Source organism: Protopterus annectens, chromosome 10.part0 (genome assembly GCF_019279795.1).
Source record: "Protopterus annectens isolate FY-2018-M chromosome 10.part0, PAN1.0, whole genome shotgun sequence".
In the NCBI taxonomy this organism is placed as follows: domain Eukaryota; kingdom Metazoa; phylum Chordata; order Ceratodontiformes; family Protopteridae; genus Protopterus; species Protopterus annectens.
This window is the reverse complement of record NC_056744.1, coordinates 725,269,307-725,289,810: the sequence shown is the minus strand read 5'-3', so window position 1 is coordinate 725,289,810 and position 20,504 is coordinate 725,269,307. Positions and strand designations below refer to the sequence as shown.

The window sequence follows — 20,504 nt, the reverse complement described above, 5'->3', positions numbered from 1 at the left end:
GATACCAAATATTGCTGTAACACAGGGATTCTTTACCAACACAAAATAAAGGACATCATGGTCCACAACACTTTGAAAAATCAGATGATGTAAGCAGTAGTCACTTTTACTATATGCAATGTTAATTTCACTCTTAAACAACCTTACATAAGTGGTGTCATCTGACAACGTGCACAACTTAATAGAATAATCCACTGCATTCACTAATACAGCTCCCCCTCCCTTATTGGGCTTCATCATACGAATATATTTATTATGAATCAACTCATTCAATGCCCATATTTCTTGTGGTGACACATTGTCCCTGTATGAACATTTTTTGTGTACTTCCATTTAAATCGATCTTGGTACTGGTGTTTGAAGGATTTTGCGAAGAAGTATGAATGAGGCACAAATGCACTTTTTCTTCTAAAAGACATATTACTAATGTTCTGAGGAGGCACAGTGGTGCAGCAGATAGTGTTGTCACTTCAGAGCAAGAGGTTCTCCGGTTTGATTCTTGGCTGGGGTGTCTTCTGTGCGGAGACTGCATGCCCTCCCTATGTTTGCATAGGTTTTCTTTGGGTACGCTGGTTTCCTCCCACATTCCTAACACATGCAATAGTTGGGCTGGACACACTAAATTTGTCATACATTTGAGTGTACGTGTGAGTGTGTGGTATGGAAGAACAGCTGTGGCAGTGCTAGCCACCCAGTAGTTTGAACTTTGCCGCTAGATGACTGTCACTGTTAAAGTGACACCCCAACCCCTTGTGAAAAAAATGGGAAAAGGGGGGGGGGGTCTAAATGGATAGATATGCTAGAATTGAAAAACAATTTTAAGTTCTGACAGTGAATATAAAGTTTCAGTTAAATGAGTGCTTTTTCAATATCCATCCTGTAGTGAGGAACAAAAGAAAAACCTTTTTTTAAATAAACTGACAAGTCCATCAAGCACATCCACATTATTCAAGCTGTAAGCTTTAAAAGTACCTGTATTAATAGTTTCCACTGGCATATCTTCTACACAAATCATCTCCTCTTTCCCTTTTTTCACCTCTTTTACCAAGAAGTGTTGTCTTTGTTACCACTGTATGTTCTTGTGAGACAATGGAAGGGTTCTGACTGGTGAATCTCTCGGATCGCCTCACCCGATGAATCTCTAAAAAACACTTTCCTTGTCTTGTTGGAATCCATTGGCAAAAATCCCTTCAGGCTCCTTATTATTAACATCTATGGATGACTGACATGTTTTTAAGCATTTGTCTGAATTCCTCTTAACCCCTGGTGGTAACAGATAATCTCTTTTCGTTTCATATTCTCTACATTCCCTTAATAATTTCTTGTTTTCTTGTCCTTATTTTGATTAACTAATTTATCTACCTTATCAAAAACATGAAAATACTCATTCTCGCGCTTTGGAAAAAGAAGATAATTTGGAATCGATTCAAATTTCTTCATCTCCCTTTCATAATCTTTAAAAAGCAAGTTTATCAGCTCACAATCCATCTGGTCAAAAAATTCAAGTAATTCAGCATGAAACAAGGAATTTGGCTCAAGACTGTTAGGATACTTCCACAGTCTTAAACATTTAGGTACCCTTACCCATATACACTCTGCTAGATAGCCATTCTCTAACTTTAGGTTTCTAAACTTAACAAGTTTAGACTCAAAGTTGTCTAAGTCTGTAATGTACCTCTCTCAGATGTAACATGGTTGCTAAAGTGAAATTCCTGTGAATGTTCACAAGTCCATAGGTGTGTACTAGGCTAATGGCCCTGGAGCCTTTACAAGCCTAGCCCACAGAAGTGCCCTGGCATCATGCCACCCGACATTAGTTCCCAGTGCCTCTATCAAGAAGAGCCACTGGAGTGATCCCCGGGGTGAACTTTCTATTTCCCATCTACTCATCAAGATTTCTCCTGAAGAGGGCCAGTGAGGTGCTCTGCTTAACATGTATGGGAAGTCTATTACAGAGCATGGGTAGTCTCTGGGTTACGAACCTGTCCCTCCAGCATGTTCTGTTGATTGTGGTAATGAGGTTGAGGTCTCTGGAACATGTGGTGTGGAGGGACTGGGATTTCTTTAGATGTAGCATTTCTAAAAGAGATGGGTCAGACATGGCTTTATAAGTCAAGCAAAGATCGGCTCTTAGTAGACGATATGAGACAGACAATAGCTGGAGTTTTTTGAGTCTGTCCATGTACGACATGTGTTTAAGGCCTAGGATCCTCTTCCTGAGGTACTTTTGTGGCATTTCCAGCTGTTGCATGTGTCTAGTGAGGTGCATGCCAAATGGGGCACTATACTTGATGACTGGCCTAATGAGGGAAGAGTAGAGAGAGAGATGATGACCTCTTTCTTCCTGGATGCAAAACCCTTGGTAATGAGATGTGCCACATAGAACTTTCTGACCACAGTAGCAATGTGGTGGTCGAAGGAGAGGTTGCTGTCAACCTGTGTCCCCAGATCTCTTATAATGCCTTCAGTGTTCAGTGGGCTCCCATCAGTGTGGCAATTAGTGAGAACTGACTTTTTCCCAAAGGGGATGACAACACATTTTTTGGCATTAAACTTAAGGCCATGGTTTTGACACCAGTCATTGGTCTCAGTGAGGCCTTTCTGTAGGATGTTTACATCACTTGCGGAGTTAATAATGGCTCCCAGCTTACAGCCGTCTACGAACTTGGTCAGCCAGAGACCCTCCGTGTTGGCCTGGACTTCTGAGAAGTAGATGCCAAACAAGACAGGACCCAGGACCAATCCCTGTGGGACTCCACACATGACTGGTCGGCAGTCTGACTCGGGAGTCCGCCACTTTCACACTGTGGGTTCTATCTGTGAGCCAATTTGCAACCCACCTAGTGATATAAAGGTTGATGCCTAGTTTGGTGACTTTATCAATAAATTCCTGAGTGGAGAATGGTATCAAAGGCCTTGGCCAGATCGAGGTAGGCTGTATTAACTGCCTTGCCATCATCCACAGCTCTGGTGACTGACTCAAAGAAGTCAACCAGGTTGAGCAGGCATGATCTGCATTTCATAAAACCAAATTGCATGGGTTCTAGAGTTTGGAGATTCCCTATATCCTTGTTAATTAGGTCTATGATGATGCGCTCCACAGCCTTACATATCAGACTCGTCAGGCTAATGGGGTGATAATTTCCAGGGTCTGTAGTCGCTCCCCCTTTATGGAGAGGGATGACTTTAGCAGTGTGCCATTCGGTAGGGACAAAGACGAAAGTGAGGCTGTGATTGAACAAGGCACACAGATGTGGTGCCATTTCACTTTGTAGTTCATGTAAAATACATCCAGGGATATTGTTGGGTCCCATGGAAGTTGTATTCTTGGCCTTGGACAATGCAGAATCTAAAGTGATGCCAGCTTTAACCTGTGCTGCAGTAATGCTGGGTGCATGGCATTCCTCCGGTACTGTGATTGGTCCTATAGGGGGGAGAGAGGATTAAAGTTGGCACTGAATCTATTGGCCAGTATGTTGGCAATATCAGTTGGCTCAGTATAGGAGGTACCATTGTGCAGTAACCCAGAGCAAACCTGGGTATTGCCGTGGAGATTTTTGATATAACTATAGAAGGCTTTGTGGGGCTGTTTTTAGTGTCTGCTGCAATTCTGCCTTCATCGCTGGCTTTAGAGGTTTTGATGAGGGATCTCAACTTTTTGTTGAGGCTAATAAGGGAGTTTTTCCAGTCTTGGGACTTTACCTTTTTTTTTGCAACAGTTTCTTTCTTCTGTTGTAGAGTTTATTAATGGCAGTGGACCACCAGATTGGCTTCCTTTTTTTTGAGGAAAGCGTCTTGGTTCTGTTCGGTATGGCTAGTTCCATGCATTTATGTATGTGTTCGTACAGTGCATTAGTGTATGATTTGGCAGTCATGTATCTATTTTCTGTTGACATGGATGCTGTGAAGTTCACATATGTAATGAAGTACCTAGAATTGTTTCCATTACATGTGGAGCATATTTCATTAAATGTTGTAATAAAATGGTAAGCTTTCCATGTAATGTGTCCGTAAGTGTACCGGATAGAATGTTATCCTGAGACGACATCCTGCTGGCACCAAATACACCACAAAAAAGAACAGACTAAAACCTCAACCAAATAAGAACTGGAACAAATTGTAAAAACAAAAAATTGTCCAGCTACAATGTTGGAATGCCAGCAATTTCTTTATTAAATCCACCAACTGAGCACTTTCATCAAGGGGTAGCAAAGGAATAGAGCCAGGGTGTTTGCAGGCTTCCAGAATAACTCTTCTGATAAGTAACTCCATGGGTAGGATGATGCATGGTTCTTCCTCAGATATACATTCAGATATGGATGGGAATAAATATGAGGACCCAATTCTAACTAATGCTGGACTTCAAAATCCCTCAGAGGGATCATACAGGGGACAGCTAAAGAATGGGAGGACTCAGAACCAATGTCTTCTGGGTCTTTAAATTCCACATATGAGCCTAAGAGGGACACAGTCACCCATCATCACCACTAACTCCAAAAATAAGCTCATGCATAGTCTTGCATAATGAAGAACATAAGGCAGTGGGGGATCTATATTATAACTTCGAAGATGTAAAACTTCGAAAGTTATAATATCGAACCCACAACATCGACTGATGAAAATAGCGAAGCCCCGGAACATCAAAATCTTACCTAGGGCAAGATTTCGGTGGGCCGTTCCATGGCTTCGCTATTTCCTCCACTGTGGTGCGAGAGTTATGGACCTTAAGGTTAGGGTGCGGGTTAAGGTAAGTGGATAGTTAGTAATGTATGTGTGGTGTAGTGTAGGGTTGGGTTTTGTTAACTGTATTTGTGTGTATTAATTAGTTTGTGTATTGTTTTGTAGGGTATGTGTGCGATGGATATGGACCTTAAGGTTAAGGTGCAGGTTAAGGTAAGTGGATAGTTAGTAATGTATGTATGGTTTAGTGTGGGGTTGGGTTTTGTTAACTATATGTGTGTGGTTTATTTATTTTGGTGTGCTTTGTGTTGTGTATATGTTTCTCGGAACAGCGAATTTTTTTCCTGGGAAAAAAAAATCACTATTCTGAGCGTTCGATGTTATCAATATTCAAAATTCCAAGTTCGAACTTATGGTGTTCGATATTTTGGAATTTCGAATATATGATATAGACCCAGCAGTGGTATGCTAGGTGGTGGGCAGGAGGGTATCAAGGACTGAGCATTGGGAAAAGGGCACTGTACTGGTTTTAGTGGTGACATTAGGGACATACCTCCTAAGGACCTGCTTCTGCACTCACAACTCAAGGTCTCATTAGGCATCAAATATTTGATGTCCAAGTCTTCAACCATAAGTCCCGATGAAGGATAACTTGTCTGTCTCTCAGTCTAGACCAATGCATCTTGCTGATTCTAGGATAAGACGTGGTGAGGGGAGACATTACTTCCAAGTATTCTCATCTCACAGCAGGATGAACATTTCCCACAGTCAGGCTAGAAGTCCTTGTGGTCTGAGCAGTCAAGCTGGAGGCTAGGTGGAAACTCTTAAGCATGAGTGCACCTCCTGTGGGTGGCAGTATGAGGTGTACCTCCTCCAGACCCACTCCATCTGCCAAAGTGGAGAACTGGTTCAGGGTTAAGCTCTCTCTTGCTGAGGATGGGCTGGACACCTGCAGGGCTTGCAAGACCAGTTTATCAGTGGGCTTACCCAGGGATACTTAGTGGACATGTCTCCAATGACTTATCTATAAGCACTACTCTATGACATGGTGGTCCAGCTCAGACCTGTAGCAGCTGTAAGTACAAACCTCATATCAATATCCACACAAAGAGCTTCCAACCACCATTAGTAACTAACCAGACCAGAAGATTCCCCTTTGACATCTGAGGGAGAGAGAGAGTTGATGCCACCACTAAAGTTAGCACTTTATAAACTCAAAGGTTCTTACTAAGCTGATGGACAAGAAGCCCACTGAGAAGCTCAGTCACATATCTTGCTACCGGTTGAATGACTAACAATGTCTCCAATTATCCTCAAATTTCCCCATGTCAAAATTTGCGATCATCAATCTAGTCATCCAAAATGGTTTTAAAGGTTGCTAGGGAAGTACTCTGCTTGATATGTAAGAGCTGCCTGTTCTACAAACGAGGAATGCATTGGGTACCTTACAGTCATGCATTTTTATGTCATTGATGTGGTAGTATAGGATTAAGTCACTACAGCAGGTGTTTGCATTTCCACTGTTTCTGTTTAGCTTAAGAAATCCAAAGAGTACTTTAGCTCCTCCAATGTATATCAATTTACACGGAGAAAAAGTATAACACCTCAAGTGTCTTATAACATCTTTAAAAGATGTAATACACTTAGTGCTGTCAAACAGACAGTGGGCAGTAGCAAATTGTACCTCTGATCAAGGAACAGCGTTGAAAGCTATTTTATGTCTGGGGGCAAGGTGAAGTGCTTTATGGCTTTTAAAGCTGTCAAAATGCTTCCAGTGCTATTTTATGGTGTGTGTGTGTGTGTGTGTGTGTGTGTGTGTGTGTGTGTGTGTGTGTGTGTGTGTGTGTGTGTGTGTGTGTGTGTGTGTGTGTGTGTGTGTGTGTGTGTGTGTGTGTGTGTGTGTGTTGCAATAACAGGCCTGATGATAACAGCTGTCAAAAGAGTATAACACATTTCTGTTACTCAAATTTCTAGCATTAGAAAAGTATATAACAAGCTTATCTTTTGCTGATGACTAGAGTATAATCAGCATGCCCCAATTCTACAATTAGATTTACCATTTATACAAAAATTCTTGTCATCACTGTTTGAAAACAGACACATATATTTTTTTTAAGTAGACAGCTGAAAAATAAAAAGCGCAGTATGAGCTGTAAAAAATTGGCTCCCTATTGTAATTCCATGACTTATAATCGAGAGTCTTGGAATTATTCAAAAAGTATGAAAGCAAAAGAGAGAGCAACAAATGCAAAAAATTGCTGTTTCTTTTAATTTTTTACCCCTCAGCTTCCCCCAATATGTAGCTCCCCTAGATTCCCGCAACTTTTATATATAAACTCCATGATTCCCACAGCTCAGAAAACAACAACAAAGAACTCAAACTCAGTATATGAAGGTCCACATTTTCACTGAACCAGTACTCACACTAATGAATCTCTGAATTAATAACAGCTGCCAGAAAAAAGAAGTTATGTCTTACTATAACGTTCCATCTGTGTTGTCAATCTTCATCTATTCTTGACTCTTGGGTGTCGGTTCTGATCCTCATAACCCATCCGGTCATTCTACAGCTTGCGCCAGCCAAAAGTCTCTCGAGCTAATACTCTACCCACAATGCCCCTCTCCCACTTACCTCAGATCGAGTTTGCCGACTTATAGAAAGCCAGAACCACCATGAAAATATGAAGAGGTCATGATCAAGGTGAACTCTAACAATGCACCCAGGACTAAAGTTCACTCCTCCAGGAATTCACATAACGGAGGAGGAGGGTGGGATGCCAAGAATAGATGAAGACTGACAACACAGATGTAAAGTTATGGTAAGACATAACTTCTTTATCTGATGTTGTCAGTCTTTATCTATTCTTGACTCTTGGGACAGAGTCCCCAGTTACTTTAGATCCCGGGTGGTCCTATGGAAGGATATTCCTGAAAATCATAGAACCAAAGGAAGCTCTTCCCTTGCAGGCCAGATCCAATCTCTAATGAGTGATAAAGGTATGTGGAGTAGCCCACGCTGCTGATGCTGCACATATTTAATTCATGGAACCCTTGGAATGGAAAACAGCTGAAGTGGCCATTGATCTTGTGGAATGCACTCTCACTGGAGCAGGAAAGTTGAGGTTCTTTTTATTATATCTGTAAATAATACAATCTCTTAGCCATTTTGACAAGGTAACTTTAGAAATGGACTTCCCTAAAGTTGGGCCAGAAAAGGATAGAAACAACTGTTTTGATTTTCTAAATTCTTTAGTTCTGTTGAGATAGAAATGTAATTGCATGTGAATATCCAGCAAATGTATGCAATATTTGCCTTTGTTGAAAAAATTGGTGAAGAAAACAGGCAAGTCTACGGTTTGATTAATGTTGGATTCTGAGGCTACATTTGGAAGAAAGAATGGATTGGCTCTGAGTGAAACTCTATACTTGTGGAAAATTAATAGTAACAAAGTAATAGGAATGGACCACCACGAACAGTTGAGTCATAAACCAAGAATTTTAATATAAAACACAAGCGCTTTCACATGTTACAAAACACGCTTCATCGGGTTTCAACATCAAAATATTATAAACCCATATATATACAAAATCAAATCCAATTCAGGTAGAATAAATTAACAAATTGATGCTGTTAATTAATTAGTTAATTGATTCAAATAGATGAATGCACTCAATGGATACATAAACTACTCTATTTGTAACACATCATCAAAAGCAATTCACCCTTTAGAACCATAGCTTAAAATACACTTTTAAAATTGCCCTTATGTTAAACAATTTCAATTTCATAGTATCACTTCCAGTAAATGCATAACATTAATCGAAACTATCACAACACATGAAACAAAACATAAAACAAAAAACGCAATAAAATGACATAAGTAAAATAAAAAGAAATAATGTAAAGCATGGATTATAAAATACAAAACCAAAAACCTATAAATGGTATGTGATGTGATATATTATATTATAGTGTATCAACCCATTCATTCCACTAGCTAACAGCAATCAAATAAAATAAAATAACTATGACTACACAATGATCTCTTCATCTACGAGCAGCTAAGACTGACCTGATATTAACATATTGGTTTAATCCTGGTTCAGCGTGAGCTTTCATCCTCAGAATCCAGTCCAGCTCAACTGATTCGAGGTGGTTTAGCTTATCACCCCCCCCCCCGTTTATTAACCGTGACTATTTGTAATACTCTAAATTCAAAAGCATGATCAGGATGTGTAATAATATGTTTGGCTAATGCATCAGTTGTATTTAATTTCTTAATATCATAAATGTGATTATATATTCTATCCTTAAATCTTCTAGAAGTCATACCTACATAGAATTTTGTGGAAAATTAAGTAAGGGGATTTTGAGCATAATGGCTGCATCTCGGAAACTCATTTTGTGGAAGTTACAGGTATGAGGAAAAGCGTTTTCCATGAAAGAAACTTTAGGTTGCATGTTGCTGCTGTCTCAAAAGGGGAAAGCACCAGAGACTGAAGAAAGTACAGTTGTGTACACTTGCCATAAATGTAGATGTTCAAGTGTATTCACTCTTGCAGTCATCACAATTGGGTTATCCCTGCCAGGGTAGCCCTCAGCCTGTCCAAATACCAGAGACTTAGCATTTCTGCGTCAGTTGCTATCGCTTGAGGACTGACATCAGGTCATCAGTAGTATAAAGTAAGCCATCCAATGCCATTACATCAATTTTTCTTGCCCTAACCTGTCAGGAGCCCCCAAGTAGGAGTCCAGGTTCTAGTGGAAGAACCCCACCAGTGGAAAATAAATACCATACCAATACGTCCCTTGTAAGGGAAGGAGAACAACAAGTTAGAATGTTAATAAAAGGATAAAGATAAGAAAGGGGGATGGAGGGAGGGAAACCAGGACTGCAAACAGTGAATACACTCGAACATCTACATTTATGGTAAGTGTACACAATTGTAATATGTTCTTCGTGTTTCACTGTTGCAGTCATCACATTTGGGTTGATTCCCAAAGCTGAGGAAAAGGGTGGAGGCAGTCAAGCAAACTGGGAGCTGGCTAGGATGCCCTGCAAGACTGCAGAGGCAAACCCTGCCCTGGATTCGGAGAAGAGAGGCAGGTGGTAATGCTTGGTAAAAGTGTGAACAGATGTCCAGGTAGTAGCCTCCCAGGATGTCCCTGGTGGGGATTCCACTGAGGAAAGGTGTACAGGTTGAGGCTGCTCTGGTGACGTGTGTCCTGACCCCCTTGGGGGAGGCTTTCCATGCTGTTTGTAGCAGAAATGGATGCAGTGTGCTAACCATTTGGAAATGGTTTGTTTGGGGATGGCTTTGCCTTCTGCCCCTTCAGCAAAGCTAACCAGCAATTGATCAGGCTTTCTGAAGGATTTAGCTGTCTGTACACATCTAGAGAGTGAAGAATCCTTTCCCCTTTGTTCTGGGGATTAGGAAAAAGGGTGGGTAAATTAATGGATTGGTTGAGAGCCACACTGGACACCTCCTTGGGCATGAAGGATGGGTTAGTTCTGAGGGATACCCTGTCTGCATGTAAGATGATGAAGGGTTCCGCAGCCATGAGTGCTTGCAGCTCAGAGACTCCTCTGGCTGAAGTGGTGGCCAGAAGGAACGCTGTCTTCCAGGAGAGAAATTTTAGCTCTGCAGAAGCAGCTGGTTCGAAAGGGGGAAGGGTTAGCTTTTCCAATACAAAGTTAAGGTCCCAAGGTGGTGTTGGTGCCCTTCTTGGTGGCCTCAAGTTGCTAGCCTCTCTTAGGAACTGTTTGATCAAAGGGTGTGAGAAAAGGGGCTGCTCAGTGAGAAAATGAGTGGAAATAGCAGAGGCATGAATTATTATAGAGGAGAAAGAGAGGCCACTGTGTAGTAGGTCAGCTAAGTAAGCCAGGATGAGAGGGATGGAAGGCTGTGCCATATTGACTCCCTTAGCCTGGATCCAGGTGCAGAACCTTTTCCATTTATCAGCATAAGACTTTCTGGTGCTAGGACATCTGGCCTCACAGATAACATCCAGAACTTGTTTACTGAGGTTGGCAGATTGGTTCAGGGTTAGGGAATAAGCTAAGTTGCCAAATTGAGTGTCTGCAACTGAGGATGCATGAATTCCCCTTCCCTCTCAGTCAGGAGGTTTGGGATCTGAGGAAGATGCCATGGAGGTAGTGGGGACAGGCTGCGCAGCAAGGGGTACCAGTGCTGCCGGGGCCAGTCTGCAGCTATAAGAATGGTCCTTGGTTTTTCCTCCCTTATTTTGAGCAGTACCCTGGGTATGAGAGGTAGGAGAGGAAAGGCATAGACTGATAGATTGACCCAGGGGAAGAACAGGGCATCCACTTTCCAAGCCATGCAGTGATGCTCCCTGGTGCAGAATTTGCTGAGCTGATGGTTGGTGTGGGAGGCAAGAGGTCAACCTTCGGGGTTCCCAATTTCTGAGTTATTAGGGTGAAGGTACTTCTGCTGAGTTGCCACTCGTGTGGGTCCAGAAGATTTCTGCTTAAATGGTCTGCCAGAGTTGAAAGAGCCTGGTAGGAATTCTGCTAACAGCTGAGGTTACATGGCGGAGGCTGTGTGCCAAAGGGTCATGGCCAGCCTGCATAGAGGGTAGGAGTGAGGCCTCCCTGCTTGTTGATGTACCACATCACAGTGGTGTTGTCTGTTTTTATCAGGAGAGCCCCTGGAGAGAGAAGGGGCTTGAAAGCTATCAAGGCGTGCTGCACAGCCATCACTTCTTTTTGATTGATGTGCAGAGGGATTTGCTGTGGGCTCCACTGGCCCTGTATGCACCCGCAGGCCAGGTATGCACCCCAGTCTGATGCATCTGTGGTGAGGGTCTGGGCAGCAGGGGGTGGAGAGAAAGGCATTCCCTTGTTTTGTGAGCATGCTGTTGCCTACCAAAGAAAATCTTTTCTGAGGCAAGGAATTACAGGTAGAAGAGTTTCCAGGTCTTGAGAGTGTTGACACCAAAGGCTCTTTAGGTACCACTGAAGTTTCTTCATATGCAGTCTGGGATACGGAATGAGTAGTATGCAAGATGCCATGAACCCCAGAGCTTGCAGGATATTCATTGCAGATAGCTGGGGCCTGGTGGCTAGTTGAGAGACGTCGGCTGTCAGGAAAAGTTGTTTCAATGGAGTAAGGTATGCTATCTGGGATGCTGTGTCCAAACTTGCTCCCAGGAAGATTATCCTTTGGGTGGGCACCTGTTTGGATTTCTTTTCGTTGACTATGTACCTTAGGTAGGTTAGTAGGGTCTTTACAAAGGCCAGGTGCTTGAGCAGCTTTTCCTGGCTGTCTGCCTGAATAAGGCTGTCATCTCGGTATGGGTAAATCTGAATATTTCTTTGTCTGCAAAAGGCAATGGCCGGAGCCAGACATTTTATGAAAACTCTGAGAGCAGTAGATAAGCCAAAGGGAAGCGCAGAAAACTGAAAGTGTTGAGATCCTGCCCAGAAGCGGAGATATTTCCTGTATGATTCCCTGATAGGAAAGTGGAGGTAAGCCTCTTTTAGATTCAGGGTGGCTAGCCAAGTGTCCAAGGAGAGCAAGGGTAGCAGCTGTTTAAGGGTGAGCAGTTTGAATTTTGGGATCACCAGGAAGGTCCTTAGAATGGATAGATCAAGGATGGGGTGCCAGGTGCCCTCTTTTCTGGGCACCAGAAAAAGTCTGGAGTAGAAACCTTGGCCTATCTGTTCTGCAGGAACGTGCTCTACTGCTCTCATAGAGAGCAGGTAAAGGATTTCCTTTTGAGCCTCTGCCCAATGATTTGGTTGTAGATCTGGGAACCCTTTTGCGGTTGGAAAGGTGTGGAAGGAAAATTTGTATCCTTGAGACACAATGTTCATTACCCAGTGGTCCTAGGTAATGGTGGCCCTGGTGCTTGAGTGAAAGGAGAGATTTCCTCCTAGGGATAAATGATGGTTGGCAGAGGGAAGGGGTGGAGGAGGTGATTCATTGTGAGTTCTTACCATAAGGGGGTGGCTTAGAACTCCCTGGTTTTGAAGTGGAGGTAGTCCACTGCTTAGATCTCTGCATTCCCTGGGGCTGCTGTCTGGGGGGTCTGCTTCCACGGAGCCTAGGCTGGGCCAGTTTCCTGGGAGCAGGAAAGGACCAGTGTTTTGGAGGGACATTGCCTGCTGAACCTAGGTGGCTGGACCTGCAAGAAATCCTTAACTGTTTGCATAAATTTTACTTTTTCTTCCATCTTTTTTAAGACCTCTTCTGCCTTAGTGTCAAACAAGTTATCTTTGTGCAAGGGGGCATCCAACAATTTAGATTTTACATGGTCTGGCAGGGGCTGTTCCTTAAGCCATGCATGTCTTTTAATGACAGATCCAGTGACTGCTGCCCTGCAAGAAGCTTCTAGGGCATCAAAACCACAGTGCAAGGTGTGTTTATTTACTTGAATTGCAGAATGCATTAACTCTTGTAAATCTTTAGAGTCTGCCCAAGCAGGAAAGCAACACATTTTTTGTTTAAGGAGTTCCAAGGTATGTTGCTGAAATTTCAGCATATGGAACTGACAATTTAGTGGCCTGACAGCAAGAGTAGCTGAGGTGTATACTTTTTTACCCCATCTGTCCAATGCTCAGGAATCCATGCCTGAGGGGGTGAGATTCTTAGCAGAGGTTGCTTTAATCCCTTTTGGCCCTTGAGAAATGACCTCAGGGTCAGCTGTAGAATTTTTAAAAATATATTTGTGCGAGTCAGGGACTCTATAGTACCCGTTTGGTTTTCTGGGAGCAGGAGGAAGGGCATCAGGAGTCAAGCTGGATTCGAAGAAAACATCCTCCATAACATCCAGAACTGGGGGGATGGCCAAGGGTCTGTGTTGTGGAAGATCTAGGAATTGCCTGAGTCTATTTTTAGACTGAGGGTAGTCCTGACTCTCCCATTGGAAATGCTCCCTTAAAGTATGCAATGTTTCCCCAAAGGAAAAATCCTCTGGGGGAGAGGCTGAAGGAATAGAATCCTCTGCATCAGAATCGTCATAAGTGGAGAGGGGTTGCATGTTTTCATATTCAGATGCATCAGAGTCATCTGACTCTTGTTCAGACAAAACTACAGGGGGCAGATCTCTTTTCCTTTTGGAGGGGGTAGCTTGGCTTCCCCTGATCAGCATGATAAGGTCTTCTGTCATTTTAAGCATTTGAGACTGAGCCAAGGTAGCAGGCGCCTGAGAGTGGGCCGTTGGTTTCTTGGGTGTGGTTCGTACCTTGGGCCTAAGAAACTCGGTAGTTTTAGAAAGAATGGTAGTTGCGAAGGAAGACGTCGGTTTGTGTTGAGATTTGGTAGTGTGAAGGACTTCCTCAGAAGCCGGTGCTTGCTCAGCGGCTCCGGACAAATCCAAGGTAGAGACGACCACAGGGTCCTTAGTTGAAGAAGAGTTTTGTGATATACCAGACTCTGAAAGGGTCTGGTAGCGGCCTGTGAATCAACAGAAGCAGGCATCAGGAGCTACAAAAGCACCTCACTGAGTACTGGAGAACTGACGACTAGCTTAACAGAAGCGCCATCCGTAGGTTTGGACCTGTGTGGTCTGTCTCTGTCTTTATCTTTTTGTTTTTTCAGAAGATCTGCTGTTGAGCCATATCGGAATTCGAGGACTGTAAGCGAAAATATCTGGCTACAAAAAGGGCCTGACAATGGATAGTTCTAGCATTGAACAAAGCACAGAAGTGACAACAAGGGACATCATGTTCTGGGCCTAAACAAGTGATGCAGTACGACTGGAAGTCTCGGTGTGGTATTTGCTTTCCACAGGCGAGGCAATTATTAACTCTTTCTGACATCGGTTAGTGCAAGAAAAAAGGATCCGCAACGGGGTACTTAGCTTTAGAAGACTTCAACTTCAATTCGGTAGACGAAAACTCAGGTAGGGGCCAACCGGCACTCGTGCAAACTGCTTCTGCTTCGAGCTCCACAGCAAGAAAGACTGATGTAATGGTATTGGTTGCCTTACTTTATACTACTGATGACCTGATGTCAGTCCTCAAGTGACAGCATTCTACACAGAAATACTAATTCTCTGGTATTCGGGCTGGCCGGGGCTACCCTGGCAGGGATTACCCAAATGTGATGACTGCAACAGTGAAACACGAAGAACATCAATGGTCAGATCCCACTGGGGTAAAGGGGCTTTAAATGGAGGCTTCAAGTGCAGAGTTCCTTTGAGGAATACTTTACATAGTCTATGAGACATTAGAGGAAGGTCTCCGAAACCATTATAGAAATTAGAAATGGCAGCTAACTGGACTTTAACTGTACAAAAGACCCCTTGATCAAAAGGATGGTTAGAAATTCTAGAACTTTCCCCACCGGACCGGAGAAAGGATTGAGATCATTATCATAAGCCTAGTTTGAAAAATCTCCTCCAGGTAATAAGGTAGAGTTTCCTGGTGGATGATCTATGGGAAGCCAGCAGAATTTTCCACATTGGGGTAGGTATATCAATATGCCTGGTGACAAGTGGAACTGGAGAAGCCAAGCTCAGCTTGAGATTTTGAAGGTTTGGGTGCACCAGCCCTGGAGGGTGAGACAGCAGGTCTGGAACTGGGTCCAGAATCCATGGACGGTAAACTAGATGATGCCACAGGAAGGGGAACCAAATTTGTGGAGGCCAACAGGGTGCAATGAGGATCGCTTTGTTTCTCAACCTGGTTGCTTTCTTGAGAAAAAGTGGAATTAGAGGGAAGTGGGGAAAGGCATGGAGGAGACCCAGGGTCCAATCAAGGAGAAAAGCGTCTCTCAGTGACTCCCCCTGAGGTAGGATCAGGGCAAAGTAGCTTCTCCACTTGTTATTTTGGGGTGATGCAAAAAGGTCACTGCAATGAAAAATCCTCCTCGCTATCTCGGGATTGAGAGACCACTCATGAGGCAGAAGAATGCATCTACTCAGTTTGTCTGCTATCACATTTGAACTCCCCGGGATGTGCATTGTTATCAGGAAAGCAGGAAACAGCCCATTGACACACTCTTAGGGTTTCTCTACACAGGGGCTACAACTTGGTTCCCCCTTGTTTGTCAATGTACCAGACTACAGACATGTTGTCTGACTGGATTGCAATAGTCCCTACGGGAGAACAGACCGATAGGCATGCAACTCTAGAAGCACTGCACTCAAATCCAGGACACTGATATGCAGATTGTCCTCTATCGGGGACCAAGTGCCTTGGACTGTTCTTCCCAGATAATGCTCCCCCACCCCATCTGGGAGGCATCTGTGGTCACTATGGCCTTGGGTTGAGGAGGGACAAACTGATAGCCTAATAGGATTTCCTCAGATTCCATCCACCAGGATAGGTCTTTTTGGCAGAGACTGGTGATTTAATAGGGGGTAATTCACTGGATGGGTTAGAATAAACCATTGTGATGCTAGAAGCCATTGTGGAAGGCGCATGTGGAACCTTGCTAATTGGACTAGATTGATGGTTGCTGCCATGGACCCCAATGCTTAAAGGACTAGTAGCGCTGGAACTTTGCTTTTGCAAAGAATAAGATGTACTTGAAATTTTATATTTTGTAATCTGTACTGGGAAAGGGAGGTAACACAACAAGTGGTGTTCAGATGAGCTCCTATGAATTCTAAATCTTGAGATGGGCTTAGTTGAGATTTTGTTTGACTGACTAATTCCCAAGGTCAGGAACAAATGCAAAATTAACTGTGTTGCTTGAAGTATTAGATGCCTGGTTGGAACGGTGATGAGCCAGTTGTCTGGATATGGAAATACCCAGAATCCATGTAGTCTCAAGTGAGCTGTCACTGCTGCCATACATTTGGTGAACACCCTAGGGGCTATGATGAGAGCAAAGCGCAGCAGTCTGAACTGAAAATGACTTGCTCCTAGCCGAATCTGGAGAAACCTTCTGGAACATTTGTCCATTTTTATGTGGTAGTACACATCTTGAAGGTTTACACAGCACATCCAATAATCTTCCTCCAAAAAGGGAAGTATAGATTGAACCGTGCTCTGGAATTTGGACTGTTGAACAAATTTGTTTAGAATGTTGAGATCCAGTATAAGTATCCAGTCCCCTGTCTTTTTTGGCACTATAAAGAACCTTGAGTAAAATCCAGATCCTATCTGGTCTGGTGAGAATTCTTGGATGACTCATTTTTTCTAGCAGCTTTTGGATTTCTAAGGCTGCTTGGTCTCTCTGTTTGGGTGAAACATCAGGGATACTTGTGAGAGATCTGGGATAAAGGGTGAAAGGTACAGAATAACTTCTGGTAATAATTCTCTACAACCAAACATCTGTGGTTATCTGTCACCAGGCTTTTGCATGTAGAGAAAATCTTCCCCTGACCTCTTCCAGAGGTAAGCAATTGGGCCCCCTTTCAGGAGTGCTGGTAGGGCTGGGCCAGAGAATGAGTCTCTGGAACTCTGATTCTGCAGGCCACCTCTGCCTCAGGGTTGGCGTCTTCCACTAAAGCTCCCCCCCTGTCCTGAAGGGAGCCTTTACCACATGTGTCTTGGAAAGGCCCTTGAGACTTTTTGAACCACATCTTCCTACTCCTTTGATTCCTAGCATAGGATCACTGGGGAGCAGAAAAACATATGCCCACAACAGATGGAGTCTTCCCATCCTTCTCGCACCTGGCTAGAGTTTCTTTAACTTTGGGAACGAAAAAAGAAGATCTCTAAGGGAGCAATGATGAAGGTAAACTTGAATGGCTCCACAAACTCACACAGGCACATCCAGGCGTTTTGTCTGATAGCAATGCCTGAACCTGCTGACCTGGGCATCCCTTCGGCTGCATGTGAAATGAGACTCATGGACGAGTTAGAAATAGACTCCAGGGTAGTTGAGAGGCCACTTTTTCTTGGACCTTATCAGATACAGCTCCTGCTAGAGTGTCTAATAGTTCCTTGATCAGATTCCTCGGGAGCCTAGTAAAGTGTGCCAAAAAGATTCAAGGACCTTAACGCGAAGGTTGATGATGCATAGACATGCTTTCCAAATCTCTCCATTGCTCTAGACTCTTGATTAGGGAGATGAACAGAGGAACTTTCCTTGGCAAGTTCCTTTTTGGTGGCCACTGCTACCACAATGGCATCTATTGCTACCCCTTGGCCCAGTGTTGGTGGTCTTCAGGTGCAGAAAAGATCTTATCTGGTCGCCGTGGAATCAGCTGAGTGATCAGTTTAATGAGATAATCAGTGGCAGGGGTCACCCAGGAATTAGATGGGCGAGAGACAAAGGCTTGCAATCTCAAGAATGTCTCCAAAGGGGATGTATTCCGGGGGTGACCGAGGGGAACACTCCCTGTCATCAAAATCAGTGTCCTCAGTGACAGACTTTTTCTGGGAGTCCAGGTGTTTCCTATTTCACATTTTCTTCTGAGGATGCTCTTCAGTGGGAATGCCTGAGGAGGTCTCAAAAGAAGGGTAGTCCTCAGTTGAGATATCTTGCAACCTTGGAGCTCACGGTCCGGAGGTTGGTAGAAGCTCCAGGTAAGAAGGGGTCAGTAGATGAAATTCCGATAAGGCAGGAGCCACCTGAGAGCCTGCGGTGGCCAATGCTCTCTAGACAGCCTGGAAAACAGAACCCCACAAGGAGGGATGGAAGCCTGGAACCGAGAAAGATGAACTTGTAACCAGTGTCACACCTCACACTGAGAGACCCACCTCCAGGGCTGGAGCCAAGGAAGGACACCCAGCCGCTGGAGTCCCAAGAGGTAAGGCCAATACCAAATAAAATAAAGGAGTCGACTCAAACCTCTCAGGGCCAACAGTGGACCCACGGTCTTAGAAATCCATCAGTTCTGAAGGAACTGAGGAAATCAGAGCCGAGTCTGGAACAGAAGGCAAGGGGCTGTCATTGCCAGCAATAAAAACCTGAGTGGTCGGGTAGGGAGCTATAAAGCCTCTGAGGAGGTCCGAAGAGGAATAACCAGAAGAGTCCTGGGAGAAAACATCCCTGTTCCAGGAGGGAGAGGTGGTTGGGGAAGAAGAAGGAGAAGGACCCCTAGCCATGGGGAGATGGTCCACCAATCTCACCACATCGACTTCTGTAAGACTCCTGGAGGAGTGAACAGACAATCAAGAGGGGGATTCTTGCCTTTCTATAAAGGGACTGGGAAGATGGCCAAAGAAGGAGTCAATGGAAGGGGAATATTTTGTCCTAGGTGTATATAGAGGATCTATTTTCGGCAATGAAGAGAGGAATATGACCTGTTGTGGTGTAGAAGGAGATGTTGGCACCGACATGGAAACTAAAGAAGTCGGTGCCGATGCAGGAGCTGGTGCCAGTGTTGAAGTCAGTGCCAAAGTGACTGGTGCCAAAGTAGGAATCAGTTCAGAGAGCTTTGAAATCTTAGCTCCCAGTTCCAAGGAGGAACCAACAGAAGGGGACTTTTGGTTTCTTGATGCTGGTGCCAATGGAGATGGCACCAAAAGACTAGTTTTGAAACCAGAGGTATTAGGAGACTTGTCAGCCTTGGATAAAGCTTCTTTAAAGGGGGATTTAAGAAGCCCTTTAAGAATAAGCTTATTCTGACATTCTACTAAGACCCTACTACTGAAGGCCTGGCAGATAGACCTCTCTATGTCTAAATGAGAAGCACCTAGACAATAAACACTAGCCAAATACCCATCAGAGTTGAGCATTTTTCGGCTGCAGTCCTGGCACTGCTTAAATCCAGTCACACCTTTGGATTTATGACAAGTGGCAGAGGAGAAGGTCAACAATCACACCACACACAGACAGACAGACAGACACACACACACACACACACACACACACACACACACACACACACACACACACACAAGGATAGATTGGAATGGGGGAATTTCTACCAACAATGGTAGAAAGAACTACCACAACGGTAAAGAGAAAGGCAGAGAGGAAAGATACCAGTGATGGTAGGGAAAAGAATACTAATGGGTATGGAAACATACTCACAAGTGAAATAGGTGGGTAGAGAAATGAAGAATATTAAGGTTTTATAGGGGAAAAAAAGGTAGAAAGACTAATATATTTTAAATATTACTTAGCTGTGAGAGGAGAGTCAGCTGACATGTCTTGCTATAAGAGTGGCAAACGAGATCTGAGGTATATGGGAGAGGGGTATTGTGAGTACAGTATTAGCTCAAGAGATTGTTGGATGGGGCAAGCTGTATAACCATACCCAAGAGTCAAGAACAGATGAAGACTGACAGCATCAGATATTATGTTTACAATTACTTCCTCAAAAACAGAACGGATGGAAGAAACATAAGGCAAAACAGAAGAATACAAATGACTGACTGATATATTACAACTATGGAAATGCTTATATACAAAATTTAAGTACTCATTCTTCTGTTAAAATAAACTTACCTCTTCTGTTAAAATAAACTTACCTCTTCCTAGAAAATGGAGTACAAGCCCTTGAGCAAACAACATCTGGCTGGTTCTAAGTGTACATCCCCAACCACAGTCCGTTGTAAAAGGTGATCCCTCTATCTGAGGGAAGTCTTGTCGATAGGTTAACCAAATTTTGGAGATAAAGTCTTTACGGAACTCTTCAGCATATCCTGAAAATGAATCACTATTTGATGCAAGAAGTGTGGATTCTTGTGGCAGCAGAGCATCAACATCTATAAATGGAAGAAATAAATTTACACAACACAGCATTGTGTAAGATGTCCAATAAAGCATGATTACATTATTACATTTGTATGGCAGATTTATACAGAGACAAAACAGTAGTTACATATACCTACAATAATTGACTTTAGTGTACAACATTCACACTCATGACTATGGGACTTTAACATACAAATGATGATATATTTTTAAAAAATTAAAGCTAGTTGGTGCAAGACAGCATCTTGGAAATTACA

At 43.4% G+C, this 20,504-nt stretch overlaps 1 protein-coding gene across 5 annotated transcripts in view; it reads right to left on the bottom strand.

Annotated features, from left to right (window-relative positions):
* The window catches only part of ATG4C (autophagy related 4C cysteine peptidase), a 1,631,044-nt gene that overhangs the window by 452,745 nt on the left and 1,157,795 nt on the right, over positions 1–20,504 (bottom strand). For all 5 annotated transcript variants that reach the window (XM_044085551.1, XM_044085548.1, XM_044085549.1 and 2 more), the window contains one exon: positions 20,022–20,258. In XM_044085551.1, coding sequence (XP_043941486.1) covers positions 20,022–20,258 — 237 coding nt within the window. The remainder of the gene's footprint in view (positions 1–20,021; positions 20,259–20,504) is intronic.